The sequence below is a fragment of the Syngnathus typhle genome, linkage group LG8 (genome assembly GCF_033458585.1).
Source record: "Syngnathus typhle isolate RoL2023-S1 ecotype Sweden linkage group LG8, RoL_Styp_1.0, whole genome shotgun sequence".
NCBI lineage: Eukaryota > Metazoa > Chordata > Actinopteri > Syngnathiformes > Syngnathidae > Syngnathus > Syngnathus typhle.
In genome coordinates, this window is record NC_083745.1 from 2322321 (window position 1) to 2348279 (window position 25959).

Sequence of the window (25959 nt, forward strand, 5' to 3'; positions counted from 1 at the left end):
AAACAACTTACATATAATTATTCGGATTAATTCATTCAATAGCATTGTTGTTTTCCCGGGATTGTGATGAGCCGTAGCTTTCTGTTTAGCATGTTGAATGTGATCGTTGATATTTCGACAAAAGGCTGCGAAACGGTTAGCATGGTAAATTAGACATTAGAAATTAGACCAACATTTAGACTGAAAAAATCAATATTGTTAAATGAAATGTTGATAAGTTAAATATAATAAGGTGGTAGGAACTATACCAAGCTGGTTAGCAAATAACCATTGTTTGTTTTATTTTGTTAATAACTAGACGGACGTGTTTCCAACTATGTTGAAGGCCTTATTTAAGCGTAACAAGGGACTACTCATAGTTCAAGATTGAAGAAAAAAAATGTAACTCATGAATATGAAATGTTAGAAGACAACAACAACAGAAATCCAATGAGTGAGAGACTTTGTAACATCCATCCATCCAAGCAGCTAGCGCTCTTTTCAGATTAGCACTCTTGGCTCCCGTTAGCTCCAGATTTAGCACCGGCTAATCCTCGGACCGCCCAAGGTCGTGTTGGCTTTTGTTTGAGAGGGATGGATTTTCACCCACTTTTTGTGAATTTTGGCAATCCCCCTATTTCACACCTCCACACTCAGGTGGGGTGCACACAAACGTATAATCGGGATCAATAACGATTATGTTCACGCCCTTTCCATCGGTTAGCAAAGGTCATATTATTGAACGTCATTTCTTCTTTACCAATTCACCAGTAGTATGGGACATGTTAAAACGGAGTTTCTTTTCTCTCACGACCTGATGGCAAAAGTGTCACGGGCGACATTCCTAACCTGTTCAACCTTTTCAATATTTACCGTAATTTTCAGACTATAAGTCGCACCGGAGTATAAGTCGCACCAGCCATAAAATGCCCAAAAAAATGAAAAAAAAACATATGTATGTATATAAGTCGCTCCTGAGTATAAGTCGCCCCTCCCCACCCAAACTATGAAAAATAACGCGACTTATAGTCCGAAACTTACGGTAAATACATACCGATAATTGGGCCTGAATTTTTTTCAACCTTTTTAACAGTGCGGTATACGCGGGTGCTCGACAGCTCGACCCCGTTTTAACAACTACCACAGACGACTTCAGAGTCCCAACGATTAGCACTTTCTTCTGCACATATAGTTTAACAGTGTGCAGCACATCTGCAATACTGCTCGGATAAGACACACGAGAGACTTGTGTCGCTCTTGTGTAATTATGCAAGAAATTAAAAACGCATTGCTTTAATGGAAGTGAGTAAAGGAACCATCTTGCTCCCTGTGAGAATTCCAAGAACTTCTCATATGAAAGTTGCTCTAATTAAATTTTGCAAGGGATGATATTCTTTGTCTTTTGGGGAGGGGGTAATATTTCTGGTCCTGTCCAAATCAGTCTTGTGGGAGGCTGTGTGTCATCTCAACTACTACAGTTAATCTTTTGCTTATTACGCATGTTAAGAAAAATCAAACGCACTGTTACTATATTAATGCCCCTTTAGAAAATAAAGAAATGAAATTGAGCTATTGTGCCAATATTGGAGGAATTCATCAATATGTTACCATCAGTTCCCCCCTTTGCTTTAATTGTACAAAATCAGTATTACGGTAGCGTCGTTAGATTTAATACTGTATTAACTTATACCTGGGATGAAGAAAAAACTTGTTTAAATGTAAATTTCTTCAAATGGGTTTGTAGTCAATTGGAAAAATAAACAGACGGGTTTTTGACCATTTAGGTGAATAAAGTATCTATTTATCTATCTGTCTATCTATCTGCCTTTCTGTCTGTCTGGATGTCTGTCTGTCTGTCTTTCTTTCTCGAAGAAGTGATTTTGAAATTATCCATACTGACAGGGTGTGGTGGTTGTTTTTTTGGGTGGGGGTTGTTCCCAATTTGCAGCATCGTTTAAACTGTAACTTTACTCATCCAAACACCATCAAAAAAAAAAAAAAAAAGAGTCCGTAATTAGTCATTGGATTAATTCAGACTCAATGGATCAATAACGGTCAGAAAACACACACGCGCGCACACACATATTCAGAGAGAGAGAGAGAGAGAGAGAGAGAGAGAGAGAGAGAGAGAGAGAGAGAGAGAGAGAGAGAGAGAGAGAGAGAGAGAGAGAGAGAGAGAGAGAGAGAGAGAGAGAGAGAGAGAGAGAGAGAGAGAGAGAGAGAGAGAGAGAGAGAGAGAGAGAGAGAGAGAGAGAGAGCTGCAGGGCTTACCGTTGGAGCGCCGGACAATATTCTCCAAAAAAGTATTCTGAGGGGCCACAAGTCCTCGGCGGCCCCCCGCCATCCTGCCGCTTCACTCGTCCTCTTCCGGGCGAGGCTCCGCGCGGTATTCCGGCGTCATGGTGCCGCGGCGTGGGTGAGAGGGTGCTGCTTGTGCGGCGGCGGCGGCGGCTGGCTCCTCAGCCCGCTGGTGCTGCGTCTCCTCCTCATCATCATCATGCAGGAGGAGGAGGGAGGCAGGGAGGGAGGATGGAGAACGCCTGAGATGCTGACTTGGATGCGGGGAGGGGAGGGGCCGCCCCCACTGTGGGGGGGCTTCCTCCGCCTCCCGGTCTTCATCATCCCTCCCTCGTCTCGTGGACGAGGTGTCATAGTGACACCTGCAGGATAAAGGCGTGTGCGCAATTGCGGGTGAGCTTTGCAGATCAGTTGACTGAAATGGATTATGACATTTATTTATTCGGGGAAAAGTGTTTCGGGGTAAGAACGTGGCCACGTCATGAATTTAACTCGTATCTTAAGGCAGCACTGCGATCACACACTGCTTAAGTAGTTAGAGATAGTACTACTAAGACAAAGTCCTAATTTAACTCTTAAATTACAAACTACAACCTCTGAAATGTAAATCAATTTAATACCACATTTGTGGAGCATCATTCCTTAAATAAGTATGATGTATAAAAACGAATTTGCTCACGATGATTATCGTGATCATCCAAACAACTGAAAAGTAATTCTCCAATTGGACATATTTTGGATTAACAAAGCTAAAAATAAAGTTATTCTCCTCAGATGGTCTTTGTATGGCCCTCGGCAGACGACTTTAAGGTGCGAAGAGTGGGCTGTGGTGGTTGCCATGGAAACCAGCAGGGCTCAATGTACCAAAGAGGTGATAAACTCATTAAAAATGAAGACCAGATAGGTGAAGCTGCCCTTCCAGCTAGAGGGCGACGAACTTTGGCTTCGGAAATATGCTGGACAGGAAGCACAACAACAGTGTTATTAATAACTCAAGTGTCTGAAGATGTTCACACATTTGGCTCGAGTTGTTCTCGCCACTGTCTGGTGTTACCACATAGTTCAAACAATTATGTATGTCCATTTCGAGATTGCTATGTTGTTAGGTTGTGTGAAAAAAAACAGTATGCTCGCTCTGAAATATTTAAATTAGCCCCACTGTTACATAAATAAAAAAATCACAAATCCAATTGCAGTATTTCAAATGAGCTTTATATATAAATGACAAATGTGTGGCGCACATACACTTCTGGAACAAAGTTGGAAATATTGCGCTACTTCTATGCCTTGCTGTGTGTTTAAAAGGCTCCAACATAATGTCGAAAAGTCTCTCTGAAGCTGTATCTGAAGCATTAAGATACCCAGTTCCTGGAAATGTCCAGGTGAGCGAGGTGGTCGGTGACGCTCTTGTGCTTGGGGAAATTATTGAACCGGGCCTCCTTGATATTCTGCCACTTAAGAGCCCGTCGCTCCGCCGAGTGTCCAAACTCCTGCTCCGGCGTCATGTAGGGTCGACTGAGCCAGTACTCGTTTTCGGCCTCGCGCTCCAGGTGCTTCACCATGTTGCGCTTCATCTGCCACGTGACGAGCCGTGGGCGCCGGTATTTGCCGATCCACTGCTTGCCTGGGATGCCCTTACGCAGCAAAGCCAGAGTGAGGAACATGGTGCACGCTTGCTTCTCTGTTGGCACATAAAGTAGAAATGTGATTTTAAGGTCAATGAACAGATCAGGCACTATATTTTAAAGCCACATCTACTCAAGGTCACAGATAGACTGTTAACACGTAGATGGCGACCTCTAATCGATACTCATATTCATAACAAACAGAAACTGAACAACAAAAGCTGCTGCAAAGCATGCTGGGGAAGAGCATTATTCGTCCTTCATGCGTGACATTGAGTTCTTTCCACTCTTTTTTCTCTTAGCTAAATATCTATGCATTTATTACACTTCTGTACTTAACGTAAGGAACCAAAGTGCCATGAAAACCAAAAAATACGGGATGAATGGAGTTGAGTGACAAAATAAGGCTGTTGCTACCATGAAATGCTAACGTGCTAACTGACTAGCGATCTTAGCTGTAGATTTGATGATAAGATTAGTTTTTATAACAACAAGCGACAAGCAGTGTGTTCACCTTACCCTAGCTTTTTACTAAAAGGTTTTTAGTAAGCTAGATGAGATCAGCAGGATAAATTAAAAACCCGGTCTTGGGACGGTGAGCGTGAAAGTGTTGCATTCGAGTGTTTACTTCCGGGTTGCTGTACGGCGCGTGAGAATGTTCAAACTTCAGCGTGTGAGCGTTTTTTTTATTTTTATTATTTTTGCTCGCCACCCAACCGTGAAAAATAATTTAAGCGTTTATAAAAGGACAGATAACAAAATGTATTTTTTCTAATGATTTTATATTCAGTGTTTTATGGACTGAAATTTCAGAAAAATCCTTAGTTGAACTTGAACCCTCTTTTGGGTTCACAAGTGTGCGTTCGATTGTTTAAAGGTCCGATGTTGGCGATCAAGCGTATATCTCTGTGAGCAAAATATTAAAAATGGAAACGGAATCAATTAAATTGCAAGAAAAGGCGGAGTTAAGACACTTGACCGTCCCCTAAACGCAGTCAATTTAGTGCTACTCGTTGTCTGCCCCGTCCGGTGAAAGCGTCCTGGTATTTCCTTGTTTATGCATTCGGGCTTGGATTTCAACACAGGCACAATGTTCCCTTTTGAGTTGTTTTCGGCCACAACTTGGACTTTAGTTGCTTTATTTTTCGCATTGCTTCTACTGTGAGTATGCTATTATTTATATCTACATAAACATACTGTACATGTACCTAAAAAATAAAAATAAATTACATCTATATTATGTAATACTTTTTGTGTGTAGGTATGGTGTGTGGCCCTATGGACACTTCAAAAAATTAGGAATACCTGGACCAAGGCCACTTCCCTTTGTAGGCACAATGTTGGTTTTGAGAAAGGTGGGTAAGAACTATGGCAAATGATCCACTTGACTGCTTTTCATCCATGCAATCTGATGACATAATTTCTGGCGGAATTCCAAGTAGGGCTTTCTTGCTGCTGATCAGGAGTGTCACACCAAATACGGAGATGTATGGGGGTAGGTGGTGTAGTTACACAACTACACATTAAAATGACGACACGATGCAAGCGTAACCCTGAGTCGGCTATATTCCCGACAGGATGTTTGACGGCCGAACTCCGGTGTTGATGGTGACGGATCCCGAGATCATCAAGGCGGTGATGGTGAAGGATTGCTACACTACCTTCACCAATCGCAGGGTAAGCCACGCACAGATGAAAAGCAGGCCCAAGGGTACGACAACAAATCACCTGCTGAAGGTCCCCTAAGAGCAACTGCAATCAAGTTGTTTGTTTATTTTGAATTATTATTTTTGGTAGCCGGACATACACAACTCGATTGAGCCTTGAACCTCGCATGGCGATCGATCACTTTCTGAGCCCTACCTACCACCACTCCCCCACCCTGAAATTTGTTTTAGTCCAAAACTTGTTAGATTTGAACTCGATATGTATTTTTTTTTCTTATATTTAATCACAGTGTTAATGTTCAATCTGTGCACATGCATAATTTGGACACAGGACACTCTTGTGTTTGGCGCGTTTGCTGATGGCATCACCGTCGTTAAAGATGAAAGATGGAAAAGGATCCGCAGCTCTTTGTCACCATGCTTCACGAGCGGAAGACTGAAGCAGGTATGCATTCTTCCAAATTCGACTACTCGATTTATGTGACTTTACTACTGTTTTTTTGTTTTTTTGAAGGTGTTCCCGCTGGTCACTCGTTCCACAGAGCGACTGGTCGAGAATCTGTCCAAACAGGACTTGAGTGAGCCCGTCGACATCAAACAGTGTGTAGCAATGACATTTCAAAGTCAAAGTCAGCTTTATTGTCAATCCCTTCATGACACACAAAGAAACCGAAATTCCGTTTCCTCTATCCCACGGTGATGAGACATAGTACACGATAGACATACAAGTAGACGACACAAAATAAAAACAAGAAGGCGCAAACAATAAATAATAAATATGAGTGATGAATAAATAATAAACAAATAACCCAATAAATAAGAGGAGCAAAACTTTACATCATTTTCTTGCGAGATCTCGACTTGGTGGTCAGCAGCCACATTTATCTTTTATTTTATTTATTTTTTTTATCCTCCTCAGAATGTTGACTTCTGTGTTGTAGATTATTCGGGCCATATAGTTTGGACGTGGTGACCAGCGCCTCTTTTAGCGTGGACACCGACTCCATCAACCGGCCGAACGACCCCCTCGTCGTTCACCTGAAGAAAATCCTCAACTTCACTTTTTGGCCGATCATGTTACTGCGTATGTAGAGTACGGAATGCCAGTGATCAACTTTCCAGTGTGTAAATGTCAAATATTCATCATGCTATCCTCTTGCAGTGCTTTTCCCCGCTTTAGGAAAGCTGTTCAAGTTGCTAAACTACGACATTATGCCCAAAGCCAGCACCGATTTTTTCTTTCACGTCATTAAGAAGATTAAAGACCAACATCGTGCTGAAGAGTCGGTAAATGTTTCAGTATTGATGTAATCTTGCAACTTTTTTTTTTTACCCCATAGCGTCATGGCTTTAGAATCCCATTCACTGTAACTTTACATTTTCTTATTATCATTGCATATTCTCACAAGTTTACAATTGAGGAAAACCTCAAATATATTCAAGTATTTTGTAGGTCCGAAATAATTCTTATGAATGAATTCATGCAGAGTCACGCGGACTTTCTGCAAGTGATGATCCAGCACGAAATACAAGAGTCGGAAATAATGAGCGAACATGAACAGCCGAGTAAAGGTACCAGTCATCCAAAAAAAAAAAGTTGACATTTTAGGTTTGAGTGTACAGCCAAGTTTTGTTTCCTCTTGTGATCGTTGTAGGTTTGACGGAAAAGGAGATCCTGTCGCAAGCTTTCACTTTCATCTTTGGGGGCTTTGAGACCACCGCCACCACTCTCTCCTACATCCTGTACAACATCGTCACCCACCCGGAAGCCATGAGGATCCTGCAACAGGAGATTGACGACAACGTTCCTAAAGATGTAGACTAACTAGTAAAATACCGATTTTTCTTTTTCGTCTTCAATCGTTTGCTAACAATAATTTCCATGTGTCCACTTTAAAGGGTTCCATTTCATATGAGACGCTGCAGGGTATGGAGTACCTGGACAACGTGATTAACGAATCATTACGCATCGTTCCGCCGGCGCCTCGGCTCGAACGCGCGTGCAAAAAGACCATCGAACTCGGCGGGCTCACCATCTGCGAGGGGACCCTGGTCACCGTCCCCGTGTCGCTGGTCCACAAGGACCCCCGCTATTGGAAGGACCCCAATAGCTTCCGACCAGAGCGGTAACAGTATTGCCTCACACAATGACATCATCGTTTGTCTTGAATGTTTATCGGCCAACCCTTGACACGTGTCAGGTTCAGCAAAGATGGCGGTGACGAAATTCACCCCTACGCCTACATGCCCTTTGGCCTGGGCCCTCGCAACTGCGTTGGAATGCGCTACGCTCTCCTCACCGTGAAAATGGTCCTGGTCCGCCTGCTGCTGAGCTACAACGTGGAGACGTGCAAGGACACGATGGTAAGACATGTGCAATCACGTTGCCTTTCCTGCCTCTGACATCCATGTCCTCCTTTTTAGATTCCTCTGGACTTTAACTGGAAGTTCCAACCCGTCAAGCCAATAAAGTTAAAGTTTGTGCCCAGAGAGTAGGAGGCCAGAATGGGGAGGGGTGCGGTATGTAAGAGCCCACTTTTAAATTGAGTAATATATTGCTCTTTATAACACGAGAGTCAATCATTAGATGTGGTTAATAATTAAGAGGGCATGACTATACAAGCTGCAGCCAACAGAGGGCGCTTTTAGCGGCATGAATGAATTTTTGGATTTTGCTTGTTTGTTTTACTTGATTTATCCAACTAATGTACACCAATTTGAGATGGATAAATCATCTCACTGTAGATTTATCCAACTAATGTACACTAATTTGAGATCATCTCACTGTAAATGTTTTTGTATGTTCATCACAGTAAGCAAATGTATTTTCAATTTGGAACAGCTCATGGCAATGGCAGAAAAAAAAGCATTTGCATCTTAGGAATGTTTTGACATTACTAGTGCCATTTGGCCTACTACTAAGATTTTAGGATTATAATATCGATATGGCTTTCCATATGTAACAATGTTCAGGTGCAAGAAACGAGAACTCACTGTCAGCAAAAGCTATACATGTTTTAATTTTCATAAAATACTGCCACCGTGTGGGAATGGTGACAACTGCACTAAAAAGCAACAAACCTGATTTCTTGGTGTTTGTTGGAAAATAATGACCAAAACCTTTTCGAGGTCCTGAGTTTATATTGAAAAAGAGGAAAAGGTAGAAAAATCCCATAAAAGAAAAGTGCTGCGCGGTCCCGTCCATTTAAAGTCTGACAACTAAAATCAGATAACCTCAGGAGGTGTCGCTGTGCTCAGTGTTTGAAGAAAAAGAAAATCAGATAAGAAGTTGGGTTGCTCTCCCTGGCGAGCCAGCTCGAAGGCACCACGGCAGGTTGTTGCTACTATAAAACAAGTCCTTCTCCTTCGGTCTTGAAATGATGGGAAAAAAAAGGATCCGTGGAAGGTTCAGTCCTTTAAGAAAAAAGAAAATCAGCAAAGTCCACATGGGGACGTTTGGCTCGGATTACCTGAAACAGGCAGAAGCACCTTTCAACCTAGATGGTCGAGTCCTTATGTGGCTGGTGAGGATTAAAACGAGAAAGAGACCGTTTGATGTTTGTAAACAACAGGAGCCCAGATACTTCCAGTTGGCAGAAAATTGATTACCTAGCCCTGACCTGAACTGAAATCATGACAGGCCATCAAGTAAACAAAACTAGCGGTGCTTTCTGCCAGCCAGAAGTAAAAATGACGTCATTGTGAAATGTCTTATGGTCAGGCCCGGCGGTTTTCTACCGCCGCGGCTGGTGGCGGGTGGTCGACGAGGACGGCGCCACGGCCGCCAACGAGGCGGAGGCGGCGGCGTCCTCGGCCTCCTCCGGCTCGCTGCTGCTGGCGTGCAGCTCCTGGCTGACGCTGGACTGCAGGGCGGCCGGCGTCAGCCACTCTTTGGGCAGGCAGCTCTGGAGAAAGGGCACGCAAGAGCTGAAGTAGGCCAGACGGTTCACCCAGCGCGGGATCTCGCGGCCGCACAGGATCTGAACAAGGAGGACGAAGAAGAGATGGTGAGTGGGACAGCAACAGTATGTTATCATGAAAAAGAAAAAATCCATGTGAATATTCTTGCACATCATAATTCAATGTACTTCTATCGCTGATGCGTGCAACATGGCCACCAGGGGGCAGAAAAACAGAAATACGACACATTTCTGATGACAACACACAAAAACAACCAATATCCAACAATTGAGTTCTTTTTTTTGCAGAGGATAAAGAATACATTGTTATATAATTTAAATATAATAAATTGACAAGAAAATGCAAAAAGCTATTAAAAAAAAAAAAAGCAACCCAAAAGAAAGTCTTATCTGAAGACAACAAAACAAGGACATTCACATCAACTTACATCACGGTGCTTTCAAAGAATATTGGGAAAAAAAGCCTTGCCTCACTTCTCCATTGCGACAACTGAAGCGTCCAAGCGTGTACCTACGTGCGTATTTCTGTGTGTGCGTGTGCCAGCTGGCTGTGCATGCCTAGGCTTGTATCGTTCCACTTTAATCCCCATCGCAGCGTCGGGACTAACTGTAAGACTCCCTGCTCATTAGTCGGAGCAAGATAAGCCGATTTCGACCTCACACACAGTGGACACTTCAGTTGCTGCATTGGAGAAGAGCGGCAATCTCCCCCCCCCCCCCCCAATATAAAGCGGCACAATGATTTCCTATGGGAACATTGAACTTAAATCGAAAATGGATTCTATTCAACCTCACTACATTCAGCAAACAAGTGGCGCTTTCAGGCCTTTGTTTTCCTTCACTGTACTAATTACGTGGAATGCAAAGACAGCCAAGCATGCGTGTGTTGTGTGTGAACACGTGTAGATGGCGTACCTCTGACAAGGCCGAGGAGAAGTGGTTACAGTTCTTGTGCATGAGGTGGTAAGCGTTGCCTTTGTACTCTTTGCCCATTTCCTCCATGATGCGCTCCACGTCGTCCTCGGTGAAGTCGGTGGTGCCCAGGACGATGGCTTGTCTGCCAACACGCACGCGTCATCATCATACATGCTGTCGTGACTCAAAGGTGAGTCAAAACATGGATGATACTTTTCTTCTTCACATTTTTTTTACAAATTATTAACAACTGTCTTAGCGTCAATCCCACTCTATTTATTGGATTATTGTGGATCAGTAGGCAGCAAAGACGCGCGTCTCTGTCAAACACCTCAGGGAACATCAATTAGAGCAGAAGAAATGGGACACGGCCTAAATGTGAGACCAGGAAGAGTTCAAAACGACTTACTTGAATTTAAAAGTGTCGCCCAGCTCGGTGGCTTCGCCTGGTGTGATTTCAAAGATCCCTGAGAAGGGGTACGGGTGTCCCCCGTAGGCAAATTCTACAACAACAACACACGTGTTTTGAAAAGCTTTCAGTGGCGAGGCACCACGTCAAGAGATGAGCTCACCTCGGCCGTAGATCTCGATCCCTGAGTGGAAGACGCCGATGCCGAGCGTGCTGGTAAATTCGTTGATCCAATACTTGAGAAACAAACAAAAAAATGCGGGTAAAATTCATTTGCTATGTTGCGGGTTATTAAATTACATTTTTTAAACTCAATATAAACAAGTGATTTTGTGAGCATCCAAATTCATTTTTCCAACCCGCTTGAAAATATCCACACGAAATCAGATGTGGTCATGTGAAAAGGCTTAAAACAAAAATTAAGAGACGTGACATTTCGTGTATGCGCTGAATTCGAAAAACATCATGAGAAAATGACTTCCATGTCTAAGTGTATCAGCTTCTTAAATTGCTAAGAATGTTAATATGAGACTGTCCGTCTGTCTGACGTGCATTTGTAGCACAGGCGACGCAACGAGCCGACAAAAGAAATGCTGCTTTGTATCCTCCTCGCACTCGTAGTGACATAAGACTCTTATCTCAGAGCTTGTTGAAACCTGCTGCCTCCTTGACTCATTGTAAGATTTTAATTTGCTGTGCTGTGAGATGTTTGTAATCTAAAATATGTTCCTTGGTTCCTCAATAAAGGACGGCAGACGCTGCACTAAAGCACTCACGGGGCCAAAACAGGAAATGCACTTAGCCGGGGCGGGCTGGCGGCGGCGGCGGCGGGGGACGGATGAGCTTTAAGGTGGACTTCTCTCTCGGTGTGATGATACGGAAAGTCATGTGACACTATTGATCCTCAAATGGAAAAATGAATGAGGCGTTTTGACGAGATGTTTTCTTTGGACGAACGCTGAGAGGAAGTGAAAGGAGGCGCGAGGGGCGGAAGAATGACAAAAGGAAGGAAGGAACACCAGGGGCCTCTGCACTGTCTTGACAAATCCAAATATGAATCAAAGTACAGAGGCTACGAGATGAGACTGTGTCATGTCGACAACCAACAACCAAGGCAAGGCCAGCGTGAGCATTCTGAGGCCTTGCAACACAAAGACCCTGCCCCCATCCCCACGCCTGCTGCAGAAGAGTCCACCAGTATGTCAATCAATGATTCATCAATACTCGAGTGACCGACTCCCCCCCCCCCCCCTTTGCCCCTTTTTGCATGATGACCACGCGGTGACTCTGCCAGCATCACCCGGTTGCAAAAAAAACGCTTCGATGAGGAAACATTCATGGTTCCCGAACGCTACAGTTTGAAGTCCCTGCGTGTGGAAAGCACCATTCACACAATTCCATGCTTTTTGCTAACCCGTTTCAAATTCAATTACTCTAGTCATTAAATTAGGCTTTGTACTCTCACTAAGAGACTTTAGCAAAACATCTAATTGATGTTAGCTTGTCTATTTGTTGGTAGAATATATGTTAGCATTGAGCTAGTGACAAATGGAATGAAATGGTTTGGTTCAGCATTTTGGGGTTTGACACTCTCCTGTTTTATGTTTCAGTTCTATCGTTGACCTCAACTGGGAGTGGTGACCCCTTGCACTTTGGCTTTTCTTTGGAGAACTGTGCAAGCAAGAGTGAGAAAAGACAGCAACATATATTTTGAAACGGCTTTTGGTAAGTTGAAGTGTGTTTTGCCTCCTTTTAATGAAGTAAAAAGCACGTGGGACAGGTCAAGCTTTATATGGTTTTCAAATTGAAGAAGGATATTTTGTGTGATCCCAAATACACAAAAGAAATGGTTCGAAAATGGCAGAGATACATTTTGAAAGCAGCTCATGAAGCCAAATAGCTTTTCTCACCATATCGTAGACATTTAGGATGATCGGCTCGTTTGCCATCACACTCTATAGTGTTGTCCTCCTCCAGGCAACCCGGTGATGGTGCTTCTCCAGCGGGGGGTCCTCGTCCACCTCCTCCGTTTGCCCCCGACTCCTTCCTCCCAGCTCGAAAGGCTCCAAAAATAACCGTTAAGCCTCCCCCGTCAAACTTGAGCACTTTCACCACAAACGGTCGGTCGGAGGGGGGAAACGCTTCATCGGCTCCGTGGCGTCCAACATCTGACAGCCAGGCTTTTGTCAGCCACCGATCTCGTCAAAACCTAAAAGAAAAAAAGCATCAGATGACGTCAGGTCGGTGAGGAAAAAAAAAAGGTTGACTTTAAACGGGATGAGGAGTTTTTGGGTGGCTAAAAAAAACGACATATATATCAAACGATTCGTTAAATGACGTAATGACGTTGTCGCACTGAAGCGAAAGCTCCTCGAGCTAGCTAATGGGGGACGGAGAACGAAACAGGAAGGAAGGAGTCCGTGGGAAGGGAAAAAAATTGGACCGTGAGTGATAGTGGGCGAGAAGGCGAGCGCACGATCGAGCGATTAGCGTGGCGCTCGATTCATCGTCCTTGGAATATCGCGGGGGATTCTGGGTAACGTAGTCGTTTAGCCAAAGGAGCTACAAGGCAGCTAAAACATTGAAGAACGCTGTTTTACTTGTCATTTAAGACTTTTTTTCTGCATTAACATATATTTTCTGTAATGAAACACAATATTTTTGTTTTCAGCACAAAATTAAAAAAATAATAATTAGGAGCTGGAGATACAGAATATGCTTTTATTGCGTTGTAATATGAATGCTTGGACTATTAACATCATTCAACTTGTTTTAAAAGTATTGGCAACTTCCATATTTATTCATCCTTCCTTATGGCCGTTTTCCTCCAGAAGTTCCATGAGCTCTTCCTGGTTGGAGAATTCCTGGAGGGAGGAGTTCATCTCATCCAGCAGATCCTCTCCCAGCAGGAACGTCTCGACGTTGTGCAGCGTCATACCGATCCGGTGATCGGTGATGCGATCCTGGGCAAAATTGTACGTACGTATCTTCTCAGATCTTCCTTTGGTGCCAATCTGTGGAGAAAGTGCAGGGATGAAACGTAACACATTTACAAACCGAGAGACAAACATACTTGAAGCAGTGTGTACCTGCACTTTGCGCTGATTATAGCGCTTGCTGGTCTCCTCCTCCAGCTTCATGCCGTAGAGTTTTGCCCGCAAAGCTTTCATGGCCTTCTCCTTGTTTTTTATCTGAGAGCGCTCCTGCTGGCACTCTGCCACAACACCTTGGACAGCAAAGAAGCACTTACTTAAGGTCATATCTTGTCAAGGGGCCAAGCTCCAGAATGTGTTGGTACCAGTGGGCAGGTGCACAATTCTGACAGCGCTGTCTGTGGTGTTGACATGTTGACCCCCCGCGCCGCTTGCCCGCTTTGTTTCGATCTTCAGGTCCTTTGGGTTTATTGTGAAGGAGATCTGAAGAGGAACACAACAAAAGTGACACACAAGGCATCTGAGACAAGAATTCTATTTTGAAACGATTGATATTTTTAAAAATCATTTTCTTCTAAACTTTCTACCTCAGTGGGTTGAGGCAGCACAACCACAGTCATAGTGCTGGTGTGCATGCGGCCCTGTTTTTCCGTCTTGGGGACCCGCTGGACACGGTGAACGCCGCCTTCGAACTTCATCCTCCTGTAGCTCTGACGGCCACTGATGCTCGCCGAGGCGTGGCGCAGTCCGCCTAGGCACAAGTGAGGAACCGTATTCAAGCATTTTGTACGATTTCTTACATTCATTCGTATATCCACCGACTGACCTATGTCACTGTTCATGTGCTCCAGGACGTCAAAGGACCAGCCGTTGTACCGAGCGAAGCCTTCATACATTTCAAACAGCTTCACACGGGGGGGGGGGGGGGGGGGGGGGGGGGGAGCGAATTACCTCAATGATGTCAGCATTTTCCTGTAAGTTATGTTCCTAGTATTGAAGGCCCTGGTGCCAAATGCACATCATGCCACACTACACATGTATTATTTTTTTAAATTAAGGCCAACCTCAGCGGTGAACAGCATGGCTTCCTGTCCGCCAACTCCTGCTGTCACTTCCAACACGAGGTCGCTCAAATCATCTTCCTCCTCTTTGATCAAAAGGTGTAATATCTGAAACGGTGGGGCAGAGTGAATTAAAATGCAGCACTCGGAAAGCTTACATTCTAGAAGCCCCTGTAATAGAAATGAAGGGGCCAGAACTAAACTATACTTGACTTCTGATTTCAAAACTGGTATACATCGACATGGAATTTAAATGTAATGGTTATGTTAGGATGCCTCAACATTCTGTGTGGCTCACAAAGTTGCAAATAAAATCCTAAATTACAGGAAAAACATGTTTTTTTTTTAATGATAGAAGATTAATTAACTACCGTCTGCCTAAGGTCACGGATGTTTTCCAAACAGGCTTCCCTCTCCTGCTCAGCCAGTTCTCGTAGATCTTCATCTGTGGGAACACCCATCATCATACAATGGCTTTCTCACTTCCCGAGAAGACGGTCTCACCATTGAGAAGCTCCTCCGTCTCGCTCATCTCCTTCTGCTTGATATCCAACTCCCTGATGGTGTGAATGAGGGGAGCCAGGAGGGCCACTTTGGTCCTCTTGGCTCTCAGCTCCTCCGCACTGCTCTGCTCCTGCTCATCACTGTTGACCACTCTCAAGCACTCACTATAGTCCGAGTCTATCTTTTTCAGGTAGTCCAGCAGTGACGTCCTGGAGAATAGTTCATCGAGGGATAATAACTTGGCTACCTTCAGCCGGCTGGTAGTGTGAAAAGTTCTGATGCAATGATGATGAAACCTAGCACATGTAATTACACTTGAATGATTTCGAAACGCACACGTGAGCAAGTTAAAGGCAGACTTCTTTTGTTTCGGTAGAAGGTGAACAGCTATTCTGAAAAACATGACTGAATGATTGGTGTCTACTCCATATCAGAAAGAGTCAGGATTCTGTGCATTCTTTGCAGTAAGTAGAATAGCGGCAGAACATTCAATCAATAAAGTTGCACGTTAAGAGAACAAAATACAGAATGGGTCACCGGAGATTGTGATAGTTCATGACGATGATGCAAATTTTTTTCGTACATGTTCCAGACTGACAAGCCTCGTTCAAAAATTCAAAACACCCCCTTGCAGAAGGGCGCAGCCATATTGAAAACTAGGCGCATGCGCCGTAGTAACATTCTCTTTGGTCGAGAAAAAAAGATTATCCAATCTTGTTCTAAAAAATAAATTGCAACGTCGACAACAACTTCTACAATTGTTTTATTTTTTAATTTCTTGGTTTTTGTCGCTCGCATTGCTGCCCTCGGCTGCCAACTAAGAGTAAGGTAATGTTTAAATCAACTAAATGCAAGTTCTATAGATTCTTAACAAATTGTACCTGCAGACAATAATGCAACACACTATAATTATTAAAAGATTTTTTAAATGTTTTGCAACTGAGGTTCACCCTCAATAAAGACGTAACATTTCTTATTTTCATTCCATATGATTTTTTTTCCATTTTCCTCCTTTTTCCTGAACGAATGGTTTCTTGTATTGATTGTTATATGATATTTATATTTGTTAAATGTTTCATTTTAACAGAAACAGTATCTTGCAGAGTAACTGCCCACTGCGCGTGCTCGGTAAAATTTCGCCGGCCTTCGTAAGCCCGCTTCCACGCGTCGCTCTCGATTGGTTCTTGTTTTAAAAGGCGGAGCAAGCGCGCTTCACCGCGCATGCGCGGGTTACTCTCCTCTCCCATTTCCGCCCCCGCGCACTTCCGCCGCCGTTGATTGGCCGTCGATTTAAATGGTGAACCGCCCGCTCCTCTTTGAATGATTTTGCGCCTTCTCTCCGCAGACTTCGAAACGGCAAGGCGATGAGAAGACAACTTTTATGAACACTGAACCTCTTCTAATTATTATTTTAATACACTAAAACGCAGCCGACCAACGAACTGAGCAGCAACGAAGACAAGCTGTGCGGAAACTGGAAGAAACATTCAGGTAAGTCGCTTTAGTTCTCCTCTACTACAACGTGTGTCAACGAAAACCATCGATACGTTGGAGTAAATTCTTCTGACCATAAAGCCAATAATGTGATTTTATTGTAGTTAATCCCCCTCAAGGATGTATTTGATAAGACTGTACGGTTTTTTTTTTTTTAAGTCTCTTAATGTGTGTCTATTGAATGAGTCAGTTTCGCTCCGAAATGGCTGGCACCCGCCAAATTTCTATCGCGTCAAAATGGTTACGATCGAAATTGTAACAAAAAATGGATGACCACTTTCAATACCGGCTGTGTCAACAACTTGGTATCAATCTATTGTTAGTTGCCAATTTATACATGTTTCAGGTAGCTGAGTTAGCTTGCCTACAACCTATTTGGGGGTTAACCTCCTCATGCTCGGTCTGCAAACAGGGAAAACAACCTTAGCTTAGCTTAAAAAAAGAGACTGTCCGTCTAGCAATTACATACTACTTTCATAACTTGTAGTTATAATTGTTAATAGTTTTGGGGGTGCTCCTGTTTCCCCATGCACTGAGTTGCAGGACATCCAGAACTAGAACAAAAGCACAAAAGTTTCATTGCTTTTATGAAATGTGATCTGTTAGCAAATCATACCCAAAGAAAAGAGTAAATTCCTTTTGCCCCTGAAACTGAATAATCGTTTAGCATTTTAAGTGACATTTTCAAATGCTGAATTCTGAGTTTCAACCCTCGCTTTTGTGTCTGCAGTTTGTGTGCTCAACCGTGCGGAAGCAAACATGAAGTGCCCGCGATACGACATGGCTAAGGCCAAACCCAAGCCCAACCTTGAGATGGGTTCTCCAGAGAAGCCCTCAGGCCTCCATGGAAAAGATTCACCTATCAAGGATCCCCTCCCCCTCAAGCCCCTTGCTGAAAAGGTGTCCAAAGTGTTGTTCCCGCATAACGACTCTCTCGGCGTGGCCCAAGACAAAGAGAACCAGACCGCCAAAGAGCTCGAGAATACCTTTGACGAGTCGCTAGAGGACAGCGGCTACTTGTCCCTGTACAACAGCCATTTTGAGGAAGGTGTAAGCCGCAGTCAGGAAAAAAAATCGACGTTCTTAATGCCCCTCCCACCTCCAACTGTGACACCAAAACGATGTGAAGAGAACATGGTTTCTGGTTGCCCCGCGTTCTTGGGGACTGCTTCCACACCTGTGGACTCCTACAGGCGGAAACCAGTCACGTACTCCTTGTCTTCCACCCCCTTGGACCACTACGACAGCACCAACCTGCCCATTGTCAAGTTTCAGCAGGCAGCGTGTCAAGAGCTCGCCAAGAGTTACAGCAAGAATAAGAGGTACTGAATTGCACGAGTAATTGATGCCCCAGTGTATTAAATAGGTCCCTATTATCGATAGATGCTGTAAGATGGCAGCAAATCACTCATTTTACATAAGGCAGGGCAAGGAGCGGTCTTTAATCAAGCTCTTTCCTTGGCAGCAAGAGCCGTGAGATAGTGACTGGTGTATTACTTTTATGGTAGGGTTGGAGGTTGACCCGAGTCCAAAAAAAATGGAGGTTGGCTTCTAAAAAATGTTAGAAGTTTGCCATCTTTAATCATTTTGTTGCTCTTGTTTGTCATCTCAGGTACGACTGGAGCGTCATCTCCAAGGTGGCCGAGGATCATCTGCTGCACCAGGTGATCGGCGGCCGCATGGGCCTCGACTTTGTGGATGTGTTCTCGTCCCTTCTGTCCAAGAATATGAGAATCATCCTGGCCAACATCCTGGCCTTGCTGGGAGACATGGACCTCATCAGGTAGAAGCACAAAGGAGTTGTTTTCTGGCGGACGTCGGGTTTCTGAGGCCGTATGATATCAACTCGGTATGTTTGCCCGCCCGCAGTTGCAAGAAGGTGAGCAGAACGTGGCGGAAGATCATACGCGAAGACAGCGCTGCTCTGCAGCGGTGCCGGCAAGCCGAAAAGGTTCTTCAGGTGAGTGCGTGCACATGCAAGCGCTGTTAAAAATCATATTCCTTCCATTCATGGCTACTAAAAAGCTTCCATAATAGGTGATTAAATACACAAAAGTAATTTGAAAAATGCCCATTTTTCTTCTTCCCCCACCCGCCCCCCCCCCCCCCCTTCATTTTAGGAGTCGTTAAGCTCTGTGACGCTGAAGAGTTCCGGTCTTACGAGGGACGTGGTCGTATCCCGGATGGTTCTGTCCTGCGTGCAAAAAGTGGCCTCTCCAAACACGCCATCACCAGCGACAGCATCCTCTGTCAGCAGACGGAACGCCACTGTGATGAAGAACAACCCATCAAATTCGCAGTGTTCTCGCTTCAACGAGTACATTCAGGTCAGTTCCCCGCTATGGATTTGAAAGCAGACACAATTATTGGGGCAAAGACACCTCGTAGTCAACAAAATTGAATATCAAAAATGATTGTAAGTCCTAAATTGATTTTTTGCACAGATTAAACTGTGTTTTTAAAAATTGTATTGCACAATATTTCCAGTCACTAAATTTCAGGCGCAGTCCAAATACTTCCGATTTGGACCGAGACAACAGTACATTGCTGCTAACAGTGATTCCACAACTGCGAGTAATTACGCGTGTGTGCCGCTAGAGGGCGGTAAAACTGTATTTATTTTCTGTATGACTAAGCTCCCTGAGTAAGCGCTCCATCCCTCATTAAAACCAAAGTCCTATTTTGATTCAAATATTCTTTAGCTCATAAAGCCTGCTGAATTAAAGCTTAGTCCACATTTTAATGACAATGATTTGTCTTTTCTCAGGCAGTGCTTCCTAACACGGTTGCCATACTTTCCCATCTCTTCCCTCAGGCTGCCAGCACCTTGAAGCAGCACCAGTCGCTGCGGCCGTGCAAGCAGTGCGGCTCGCCCGCCACACACTCACCTGACGCCCAGCGGGCCACGTGCATGCGGCCCTCCTGCCAGTTTGACTTTTGCACCCGCTGCCAGGAAGCCTTCCACGGCTCCGCCCCTTGTCGCGTGGTGCAGTGCCGCTCCGGCTTCTCGCCTTCCGGCAGCGCCCGTTCCCTCCTTCCTGGCAGCGCACAGAGCAAGAGGAACATCAGGAGGTTGTGATGAGGTTAGAGGTGATTTTTTTTTTTTTTTGTCCCCTCTTGCCAAAGAAGAGGGATTTCCAAAAAGTTGTTTCTAAATGAGTTGGTGGTTAAAAACAATGCATTCTGAGCACACCTGTGGATGGCACCAGTTCTCCAAAGCACCCTGGACAATCAGCCGATCGGCCCTGTTATTCCAGCACATGCTGCTGTTAGTGAGCGCAAAACATCTTGACCAAAAAAAAAAAGATGAAATTGTGACACTTTAAAGTTGGACATTTTAATAATGTTTTATATTGATTGTAAATATTTAAAGTTTTTTCTATATATAAATATAAATGGAGCAAGTTTGTTTTAAATAAATGTTAACCTGAAAAATTGTAAATATTTGTATACTGTTTGTATTGCCATTTCCTCATAAAAGTTTGACACTATTTCTTGTTTGCCTGTCTTTCATTATGATAAAGACTTGGGATTTGTTTGAAACATTGCATAACCTTTCTGGTGATCCGGTCAACCAATTGGCTATGATAGAACTCATCTCATTTGGGCTCAAACTTGTACAGTCAAAACTTTGCTCTTATTGTGTTTAGAAAAGTAAACGAGCGAGCTGGGATGTGTCAAATTAAATCTTGTATTTTATGACTGGAGAGAAAACCTTCACTTCCATTTGGCCTGAGTCATTCATTCAAACGGTAGTGAGGAGGTAACAATAGAAATAGTTTACATTTGCTTGTTTTGGGGGTACACAACCACCATTGTGAACACACCCTATATTGTGTCCATTTCTGGACTGGAAGGGTTTTCATCTACTATTTCCCTGAAAGTTACTTTTTTCTTTTCAAAGTTTAAAAAGCATCAGTGTTGTTGATGTCAGAGTGGAGGCTGCTGATGAATTGCCACTGTGGCCTTTTAGTCCCTCTGCAACTGGCTATCATTTATCTGCCCGTGTTATTGATCGCCTCCTGCACTGACTCACACAAAGTGCCCCGTGTGTGTGTGCTAATAAATAGGCTCGTCCTCAAATTTCCTACAATCACAAGTTTGACATTTTTAAGAGACACTAAATAATTCTTTTTAAAAAAAAAAAAAGTGGTTTCAACCTTATTCTCATTCATACTTGAAGTTTACACAAAAAATATTTAACTGCCATTTGCTCCATTTATCATAATGCAAAATGCCGTGAATGAGTTTATGAAATTAGCATAAACAGACTGTATATGTGATCACAAATAATAGCAACACATTCAGACAGAGCTCAGCATACAATACAGGAAGGCATAGATTCTTTATCATATTGTCTGAGATGAGCAGCACAATGCCCATTGAGTATTCATGATGCACAAACTGTTTAAAACTTTACATTCTGTTTAATTGTGTGATTGTTTTTGTAAAGTTTAATACTGTAGAAAGTCATTTGGAAAATGCTGTATTTTTTTTGGGGGGGCGAAACTGACTCACGTGGTTTTGAACAGCTCGAGCCCTCTCTCTGTTGTCTATTTTTACCCTGTTTGGTCCATTAAGATCATCAGTGATGAGTTCATGAGTCGAGCCACTCCACATAACAGACAGTAATTACGTACCTATGTACTGAAAAGCGGGCACACGTATGCACACACAACATATGGATAAATAATGACAGCCACACAAAACACAGGACATTGTCAACAATTTTGATTTATTCTCAGAAAAAAAGCATAAATCGTGAGACTTAATTTTTAAAGTATAAATCACGTGTTGACAAACTACACAATTGATTTTAAAATATAGCCGCCCTATAGTATTGATCGTATTATTTTATTTTTTTTTTGATTGTGCCGAGTCAGCAGAAACCAGTCGCCCGTCCATTATAAGAGGGACGCTTGGGCTGGTTGCAATTATCGAAACAAGTCAGCGTGCGGCCCTGCAGAACGTTCCTTGTTGACATTTATGAGTCAAATAGTTGCTTCCATGTGACACTTCGAAACCAAATGAGTCACAAAAACACTGCGGAGGAATCATTTGGCTCGTCTCGCAGCAAAAGGAAAATTTGGGCACATCCGGCCGGCTTGACATTCTTGTCATTATGACCTCATTTGGATACATGGCCTAAGTACATTGACCATAAATACATATCCGGTTTATTGTTTTATATGAGTTGAATAATACAGCAATGTTATTTGTTGGATACAGTGCAAGTTGTTTATTGAAGAAACTCAACAAATGAGGTGATTTCACTCCAAATAATATTGCATTTTTTTTAAAAATGATGATTTTGCTGTCATTATGATTTCTTTTGAAATGTATGTCCGAATCAAAATTGAACTTTGACTTTTTTCTTGTACATTTCATGATATTGACTTTTTTTTGGGTGTAGTATTTTGGTATTTTGTCTGATGAAATTTCTCTTTTTCTCCCCAGGGGTGGTGAAACAATGAGGCAGACCAAAGGACTCAGCGTTGAAAAATAAAAGGGACATCTTTTATTTGGTGAGTGGCGCACATACATACTGTACATACGTCATATGTCGTCATGATATGATGCTATAGGCAGTTCCATGCATGGTTAGGACTGTGTTTGCTCTACAAGTGCAATAGTAGAAAGTGATGAAATGCATCTGGGGTCCATCGGAAAATCAATCACGTTATTTCTTTGCCTCCTCAGCATCAGTACGTTAGCCAGTCGGATATAGTTGCAATTGAATAAAGGTATTTCCATTCATAATGTGAACAAAATGGTCGACCGATATGTTCCAAGAAAACGGGTTACTTGGAATTGTGGGGAATTCTTCAAAGTCCAAATATGATGGGGTTTCAATCTCTGCAGTTTCACATAACTGCAAGTGGGACTGGCCCAAATTGTTTAAAGTAAATAAGTGCCAAATGCAAAGGTGTCAGTAGGTATTTATTGGGGAAGAAAGTGTCGCTATTAAATGTTGCTATTTCAAAGAAAAGTTCTGGGGCAATTTTGTGTCAATGTTCATGTGTGAAAGCATTAATAGAAGATAAAAATTGTAAACATATATACAGTGCTTAACAAATGTATTAGACCACCATTGGTTAATTTTTTTTTTTTGGTAGGTAGGTTTCTGTAACGTTGCTCACCGATACAGCACATGTAAAAAGTGTACACACCCCTAATCAAATGGCAATTTTTTGCGATATAAAAATAATGAGACCAAGATTAATCCAAAACTTTCCGCAAATGCTTTTTGGGAACATTGATGATTGATGGGAATTTATATTTGCTCCAAATATAAGTCAGTGTTGGCATAAAACGTCATTTTAAAATGATGGAAAGAATCCACATCCAAACTTTTCTTCATCTGTTTTCTTTTTTAAATGCCTGGTGGTCTAATACGTGTGTTAAGTGAGGAAAACTAGATAAGAACCACACTGGACGCGTGTCTTCCTTGCTGGGCTCTTTGGGTGAATGCTGCAATTTTTGTTGTTGTTGTCGCTGGAAGGGATATTTTCGCCACATTGACTCCAAACGTCGGGACCTCTTCTCAAAGCGGCTGGGTTAGCAAAAACAAAGACACCGTTTAGACAGTTGACTGTGGAAGATGCGGGAGTTGTTTTTACGTTTCGTCGTACCAGCTGTAGGTTGTTTAGCAGGTGGTCGACGTTGATATCGTCGTAGTTCTCCTGGAAGGTGTCGGGCTCGTCCCTGGACTCTTCCTGGTCGCTCGTGCCGGCATTTTCGAGACTGTTGAGGAAGATACTTTATCCATTACGTGACAAATGCGTGGTCTAAATCAGCCATCGTCAAAGCGTGGTGCTGCTATGGCTCCCTCTAGTGGTATAAGAAAGAATCACAGCTTACCTCCTCTTCCCTGTTAAGACCGAGTTGAGGTACTTCTTGACGGCCATCTGTTTACGGAAGCGGCTGTAGTTGTCTGTGAAGATGGCGTCCGAGTGGCGCTTGACCGGCTCGTCCATCAGCTCGTCACTGGTGACACGGTAGAGTCAACGTGAGATAAGAGAAGGCATTAAGCTCGCTCGCTCGCTCGTCGTCGTCCGACCCGGCTGGCTGGGCAACAACGTGCAAGCAGGCACTCGTGGCATCACTTAACCTTTAACAATATGCATCATCAGGCAAGTCCGCTCTTATCATTGCAAATGTCACTGGACCTACTCACATAAATTGTATTTGCAACAAAAAAAAAGTGGGTGGTACATGTTTTTAATTTTTTCTGCAAAATAGTTACCGTAATTTTCGGACTATAAGTCGCACCAGCCATAAAATGCCCAAAAAAGTGAAAAAAAACAAACATTTATATGTATATAAGTCACTCCTGAGTATAAGTCGCCCCCCCACCCAAACTATGAAAAAAAACGCGACTTATAGTCCGAAAATTACGGTAGTCATTACTAAATTGTTACATTAAAATGCTCACTTAAGGCAACCTAAAAAAAATTAAATAATCAAACATGCTAAACAAGTCCAATCATAAATGTGAGCATATTCAAACGAAATGATTCCCCATTTAAGACAATATTTTCTCAACAAGAATAATACAGGAGCATCCACCTACTTGACTCGCTTCCCAATCAGAGACTCCAAGTATCTCCTGGCTGAGAGCTGTCCCAGAAGTTTGCTGTAGCCGCTGGTGAAAAGACCGTCAGCGTGTCTCGTTGGTCTGCACGAGACAAAATCATTCCAATGACTCCTAATCAAATCAACAAAATACCAAGCACGTACCACTCCGTATCTTAATGGCTCTTTCAACTACGTTTTTAACCTTTCTTATGACTTGTAAATGGAGACGACAACAAAGACGCAGACAGAATCGGAGCCATGCGGTTGTTCTGACCTCATGGATGCATAGGGCAGACTGAGAGTCCGGGAGTAGAGCACACTGAAGAGGGCAAAGAGGAGAAGAAGCTGGGGGCCGCTACGTTGTGACATCGCTTTACACCTGAAGACAAAGGGAACTTCATTCGACTGTGATGCAAAATGTAAGTGGCGGAATTTCCTTTTGGCTAAAATGACCAAATGCCCACTATGGTAATCTTAATGATGTGTCACGGGTCTTTTTGCTTTGGGTGGGGGCACCCAAGCGTGTTTAGGCTCGGAATAAAATTCAAATGAGGATTGGGCATGAATTTACCCAACAATCATGCATTAAAACACATCAATAATTATATTTTGTTAAAAGGCAAATTCAGTCGATTTTGTCACCAATCTGCATCTAGAAACTACATTTCGGATTCGATGTTTCTTAACTGAAAAACGCATTTTAAAAGATGGCAAATCTTGTCAAACGAGAAAAAGAAAGTAATGCGTAATTGCGCACAGGACAACTTCCACATGAGAGCAGAGCAATGTGATTCAAATCTATTTTCGCTTTAGAATATTTTTTGACCTTCTTTTCTTCCAAACGTTACGAGCGTTGCAAGCAAAATTATTTTGATTTGCCTTGTTTATTGCGGCACCACGATTCAACCAAAAATGACCCCCAAAAAAACACCCCAAAACTTGTTAACCGTAAATACAAAAACTTATTGTGCTTTAAAAATCATCTTAATAGCTGATCAACATCGTAAAATAGAGAGAACGCACGGCGCATCCACTGCGTAATTACGCACGGAGCCGACTTCGGACGACCATTCGAAAACCACCATAATCCCGAATCTTTACAAATCCACGTAAAAAAAATATTTTATCTTTTAACTTTTTGAGTCTCCAACACGAGCAGGTATTGAGAACAAATACAATATGCAGCATGCAGCCCAAATTCTGGAAAAGTCTTACATGTGCCGTAGAAGGAAGGAAAGGCTAGTAAATGCGCAGGAATCCTCTTTGGCTTGCTGTCGTCCTTTCTCTTGTTGTTCTGCTGTGTTGTGTCGTCTTCTGTTGTCCATTTTATACACTTGCGCGCCCCGTGTGGACCCCCAAAACAATTAGAGGGGGGGGGGGCGGTTGCTGAGACGTAAACGTCTCTGCTGACGTCACCGCCGCGACGCACTGCACGGCCCATGGTCAAATTAGTGTTTTTTCTTTTTCTTTTTTAATTATTCACTGGACGCGCAAATGAATGACCCGGGCTGAGTTCACTGTATGGGCAATTTGGGTATGATGACGTTAAAAAAAATAAAATTTAAAATTTAAAAGA

General features: G+C 43.1%; 6 protein-coding genes and 2 long non-coding RNA genes across 9 annotated transcripts; 4 read left to right on the top strand and 4 right to left on the bottom strand.

Moving 5' to 3' along the window:
* Positions 1–3467: 3467 nt before the first annotated feature.
* On the bottom strand, positions 3468–4575 carry mrpl57 (mitochondrial ribosomal protein L57). Its single transcript, XM_061284977.1, has 2 exons — positions 4422–4575; positions 3468–3958 (listed from the first exon to the last, which is right to left on the bottom strand). Exon 2 carries the CDS (start codon positions 3939–3941, stop codon positions 3630–3632), a length of 312 nt encoding a protein of 103 aa, XP_061140961.1. The 5' UTR covers positions 3942–3958; positions 4422–4575; the 3' UTR covers positions 3468–3629.
* Positions 4576–4631: 56 nt separating this feature from the next.
* On the top strand, positions 4632–8654 carry LOC133158090 (cytochrome P450 3A30-like). 2 transcript variants are annotated; one of them, XM_061284974.1, is made up of 13 exons: positions 4632–5063; positions 5164–5257; positions 5342–5397; positions 5480–5579; positions 5901–6014; positions 6084–6169; positions 6511–6653; positions 6732–6856; positions 7057–7141; positions 7225–7385; positions 7469–7695; positions 7771–7933; positions 7994–8654. In XM_061284974.1, the coding sequence occupies exons 4-13, from the start codon at positions 5481–5483 to the stop codon at positions 8063–8065; spliced, it is 1275 nt and encodes a 424-aa protein (XP_061140958.1). In that variant the 5' UTR covers positions 4632–5063; positions 5164–5257; positions 5342–5397; position 5480; the 3' UTR covers positions 8066–8654. The 2 variants fall into 2 exon arrangements, with proteins under 2 accessions (XP_061140958.1, XP_061140955.1); XM_061284971.1 differs by having other exon boundaries at positions 4646–5063; positions 5345–5397.
* Positions 8564–13308, bottom strand: desi2 (desumoylating isopeptidase 2). Its single transcript, XM_061284976.1, has 5 exons — positions 12724–13308; positions 10977–11049; positions 10814–10907; positions 10405–10546; positions 8564–9549 (listed from the first exon to the last, which is right to left on the bottom strand). The coding sequence occupies exons 1-5, from the start codon at positions 12760–12762 to the stop codon at positions 9304–9306; spliced, it is 594 nt and encodes a 197-aa protein (XP_061140960.1). The 5' UTR covers positions 12763–13308; the 3' UTR covers positions 8564–9303.
* Positions 12039–14666, top strand: LOC133158094 (uncharacterized). Its single transcript, XR_009715132.1, has 3 exons — positions 12039–12538; positions 13645–14507; positions 14598–14666. It is a non-coding gene; the product is annotated as an uncharacterized LOC133158094 (long non-coding RNA).
* Positions 13521–15970, bottom strand: mtrf1l (mitochondrial translational release factor 1-like). The gene is made up of 8 exons (XM_061284975.1): positions 15312–15970; positions 15179–15252; positions 14811–14915; positions 14573–14651; positions 14334–14497; positions 14112–14229; positions 13903–14039; positions 13521–13827 (listed from the first exon to the last, which is right to left on the bottom strand). The coding sequence occupies exons 1-8, from the start codon at positions 15712–15714 to the stop codon at positions 13615–13617; spliced, it is 1293 nt and encodes a 430-aa protein (XP_061140959.1). The 5' UTR covers positions 15715–15970; the 3' UTR covers positions 13521–13614.
* LOC133158095 (uncharacterized) lies at positions 14678–15911 on the top strand. The gene is made up of 2 exons (XR_009715133.1): positions 14678–14720; positions 14805–15911. It is a non-coding gene; the product is annotated as an uncharacterized LOC133158095 (long non-coding RNA).
* A 627-nt stretch (positions 15971–16597) lies between the features above and the next one.
* On the top strand, positions 16598–20314 carry fbxo5 (F-box protein 5). The gene is made up of 6 exons (XM_061285958.1): positions 16598–16802; positions 17536–18127; positions 18418–18588; positions 18675–18765; positions 18926–19132; positions 19621–20314. Exons 2-6 carry the CDS (start codon positions 17565–17567, stop codon positions 19882–19884), a joined length of 1296 nt encoding a protein of 431 aa, XP_061141942.1. The 5' UTR covers positions 16598–16802; positions 17536–17564; the 3' UTR covers positions 19885–20314.
* Positions 20315–22300: 1986 nt separating this feature from the next.
* On the bottom strand, positions 22301–25756 carry vip (vasoactive intestinal peptide). Its single transcript, XM_061285961.1, has 6 exons — positions 25599–25756; positions 24658–24762; positions 24379–24483; positions 23667–23792; positions 23438–23549; positions 22301–23358 (listed from the first exon to the last, which is right to left on the bottom strand). Exons 1-6 carry the CDS (start codon positions 25706–25708, stop codon positions 23350–23352), a joined length of 567 nt encoding a protein of 188 aa, XP_061141945.1. The 5' UTR covers positions 25709–25756; the 3' UTR covers positions 22301–23349.
* Between the last annotated feature and the right edge of the window lie 203 nt (positions 25757–25959).

What these genes read in the sequence shown, in the direction of transcription:
- mrpl57 (XM_061284977.1), bottom strand. Translation starts at nt 3,941, where the DNA reads ATGTTCCTCACTCTGGCTTTGCTGCGTAAGGGCATCCCAGGCAAGCAG.
- LOC133158090 (XM_061284971.1), top strand. Translation starts at nt 4,960, where the DNA reads ATGCATTCGGGCTTGGATTTCAACACAGGCACAATGTTCCCTTTTGAG. An exon ending in ACGACAACGTTCCTAAAGAT is followed by an intron (nt 7,386 to 7,468) that starts GTAGACTAACTA and finishes TCCACTTTAAAG; the next exon opens with GGTTCCATTTCATATGAGAC. An exon ending in AGACGTGCAAGGACACGATG is followed by an intron (nt 7,934 to 7,993) that starts GTAAGACATGTG and finishes CCTCCTTTTTAG; the next exon opens with ATTCCTCTGGACTTTAACTG.
- desi2 (XM_061284976.1), bottom strand. Translation starts at nt 12,762, where the DNA reads ATGGCAAACGAGCCGATCATCCTAAATGTCTACGATATG. An exon ending in GGCGACACTTTTAAATTCAA is followed by an intron (nt 10,547 to 10,813) that starts GTAAGTCGTTTT and finishes GCGTGTTGGCAG; the next exon opens with ACAAGCCATCGTCCTGGGCA. An exon ending in TCTCCTCGGCCTTGTCAGAG is followed by an intron (nt 9,550 to 10,404) that starts GTACGCCATCTA and finishes CTCCTTGTTCAG; the next exon opens with ATCCTGTGCGGCCGCGAGAT.
- mtrf1l (XM_061284975.1), bottom strand. Translation starts at nt 15,714, where the DNA reads ATGTTTTTCAGAATAGCTGTTCACCTTCTACCGAAACAAAAGAAGTCT. An exon ending in CCATGCTGTTCACCGCTGAG is followed by an intron (nt 14,652 to 14,810) that starts GTTGGCCTTAAT and finishes CCCCGTGTGAAG; the next exon opens with CTGTTTGAAATGTATGAAGG. An exon ending in TGCTGCCTCAACCCACTGAG is followed by an intron (nt 14,230 to 14,333) that starts GTAGAAAGTTTA and finishes GTTCCTCTTCAG; the next exon opens with ATCTCCTTCACAATAAACCC.
- fbxo5 (XM_061285958.1), top strand. Translation starts at nt 17,565, where the DNA reads ATGAAGTGCCCGCGATACGACATGGCTAAGGCCAAACCCAAGCCCAAC. An exon ending in GGAGACATGGACCTCATCAG is followed by an intron (nt 18,589 to 18,674) that starts GTAGAAGCACAA and finishes GCCCGCCCGCAG; the next exon opens with TTGCAAGAAGGTGAGCAGAA. An exon ending in GCTTCAACGAGTACATTCAG is followed by an intron (nt 19,133 to 19,620) that starts GTCAGTTCCCCG and finishes CTCTTCCCTCAG; the next exon opens with GCTGCCAGCACCTTGAAGCA.
- vip (XM_061285961.1), bottom strand. Translation starts at nt 25,708, where the DNA reads ATGGACAACAGAAGACGACACAACACAGCAGAACAACAAGAGAAAGGA. An exon ending in CTGCCCTATGCATCCATGAG is followed by an intron (nt 24,484 to 24,657) that starts GTCAGAACAACC and finishes TGTCTCGTGCAG; the next exon opens with ACCAACGAGACACGCTGACG. An exon ending in GTCTTAACAGGGAAGAGGAG is followed by an intron (nt 23,550 to 23,666) that starts GTAAGCTGTGAT and finishes CTTCCTCAACAG; the next exon opens with TCTCGAAAATGCCGGCACGA.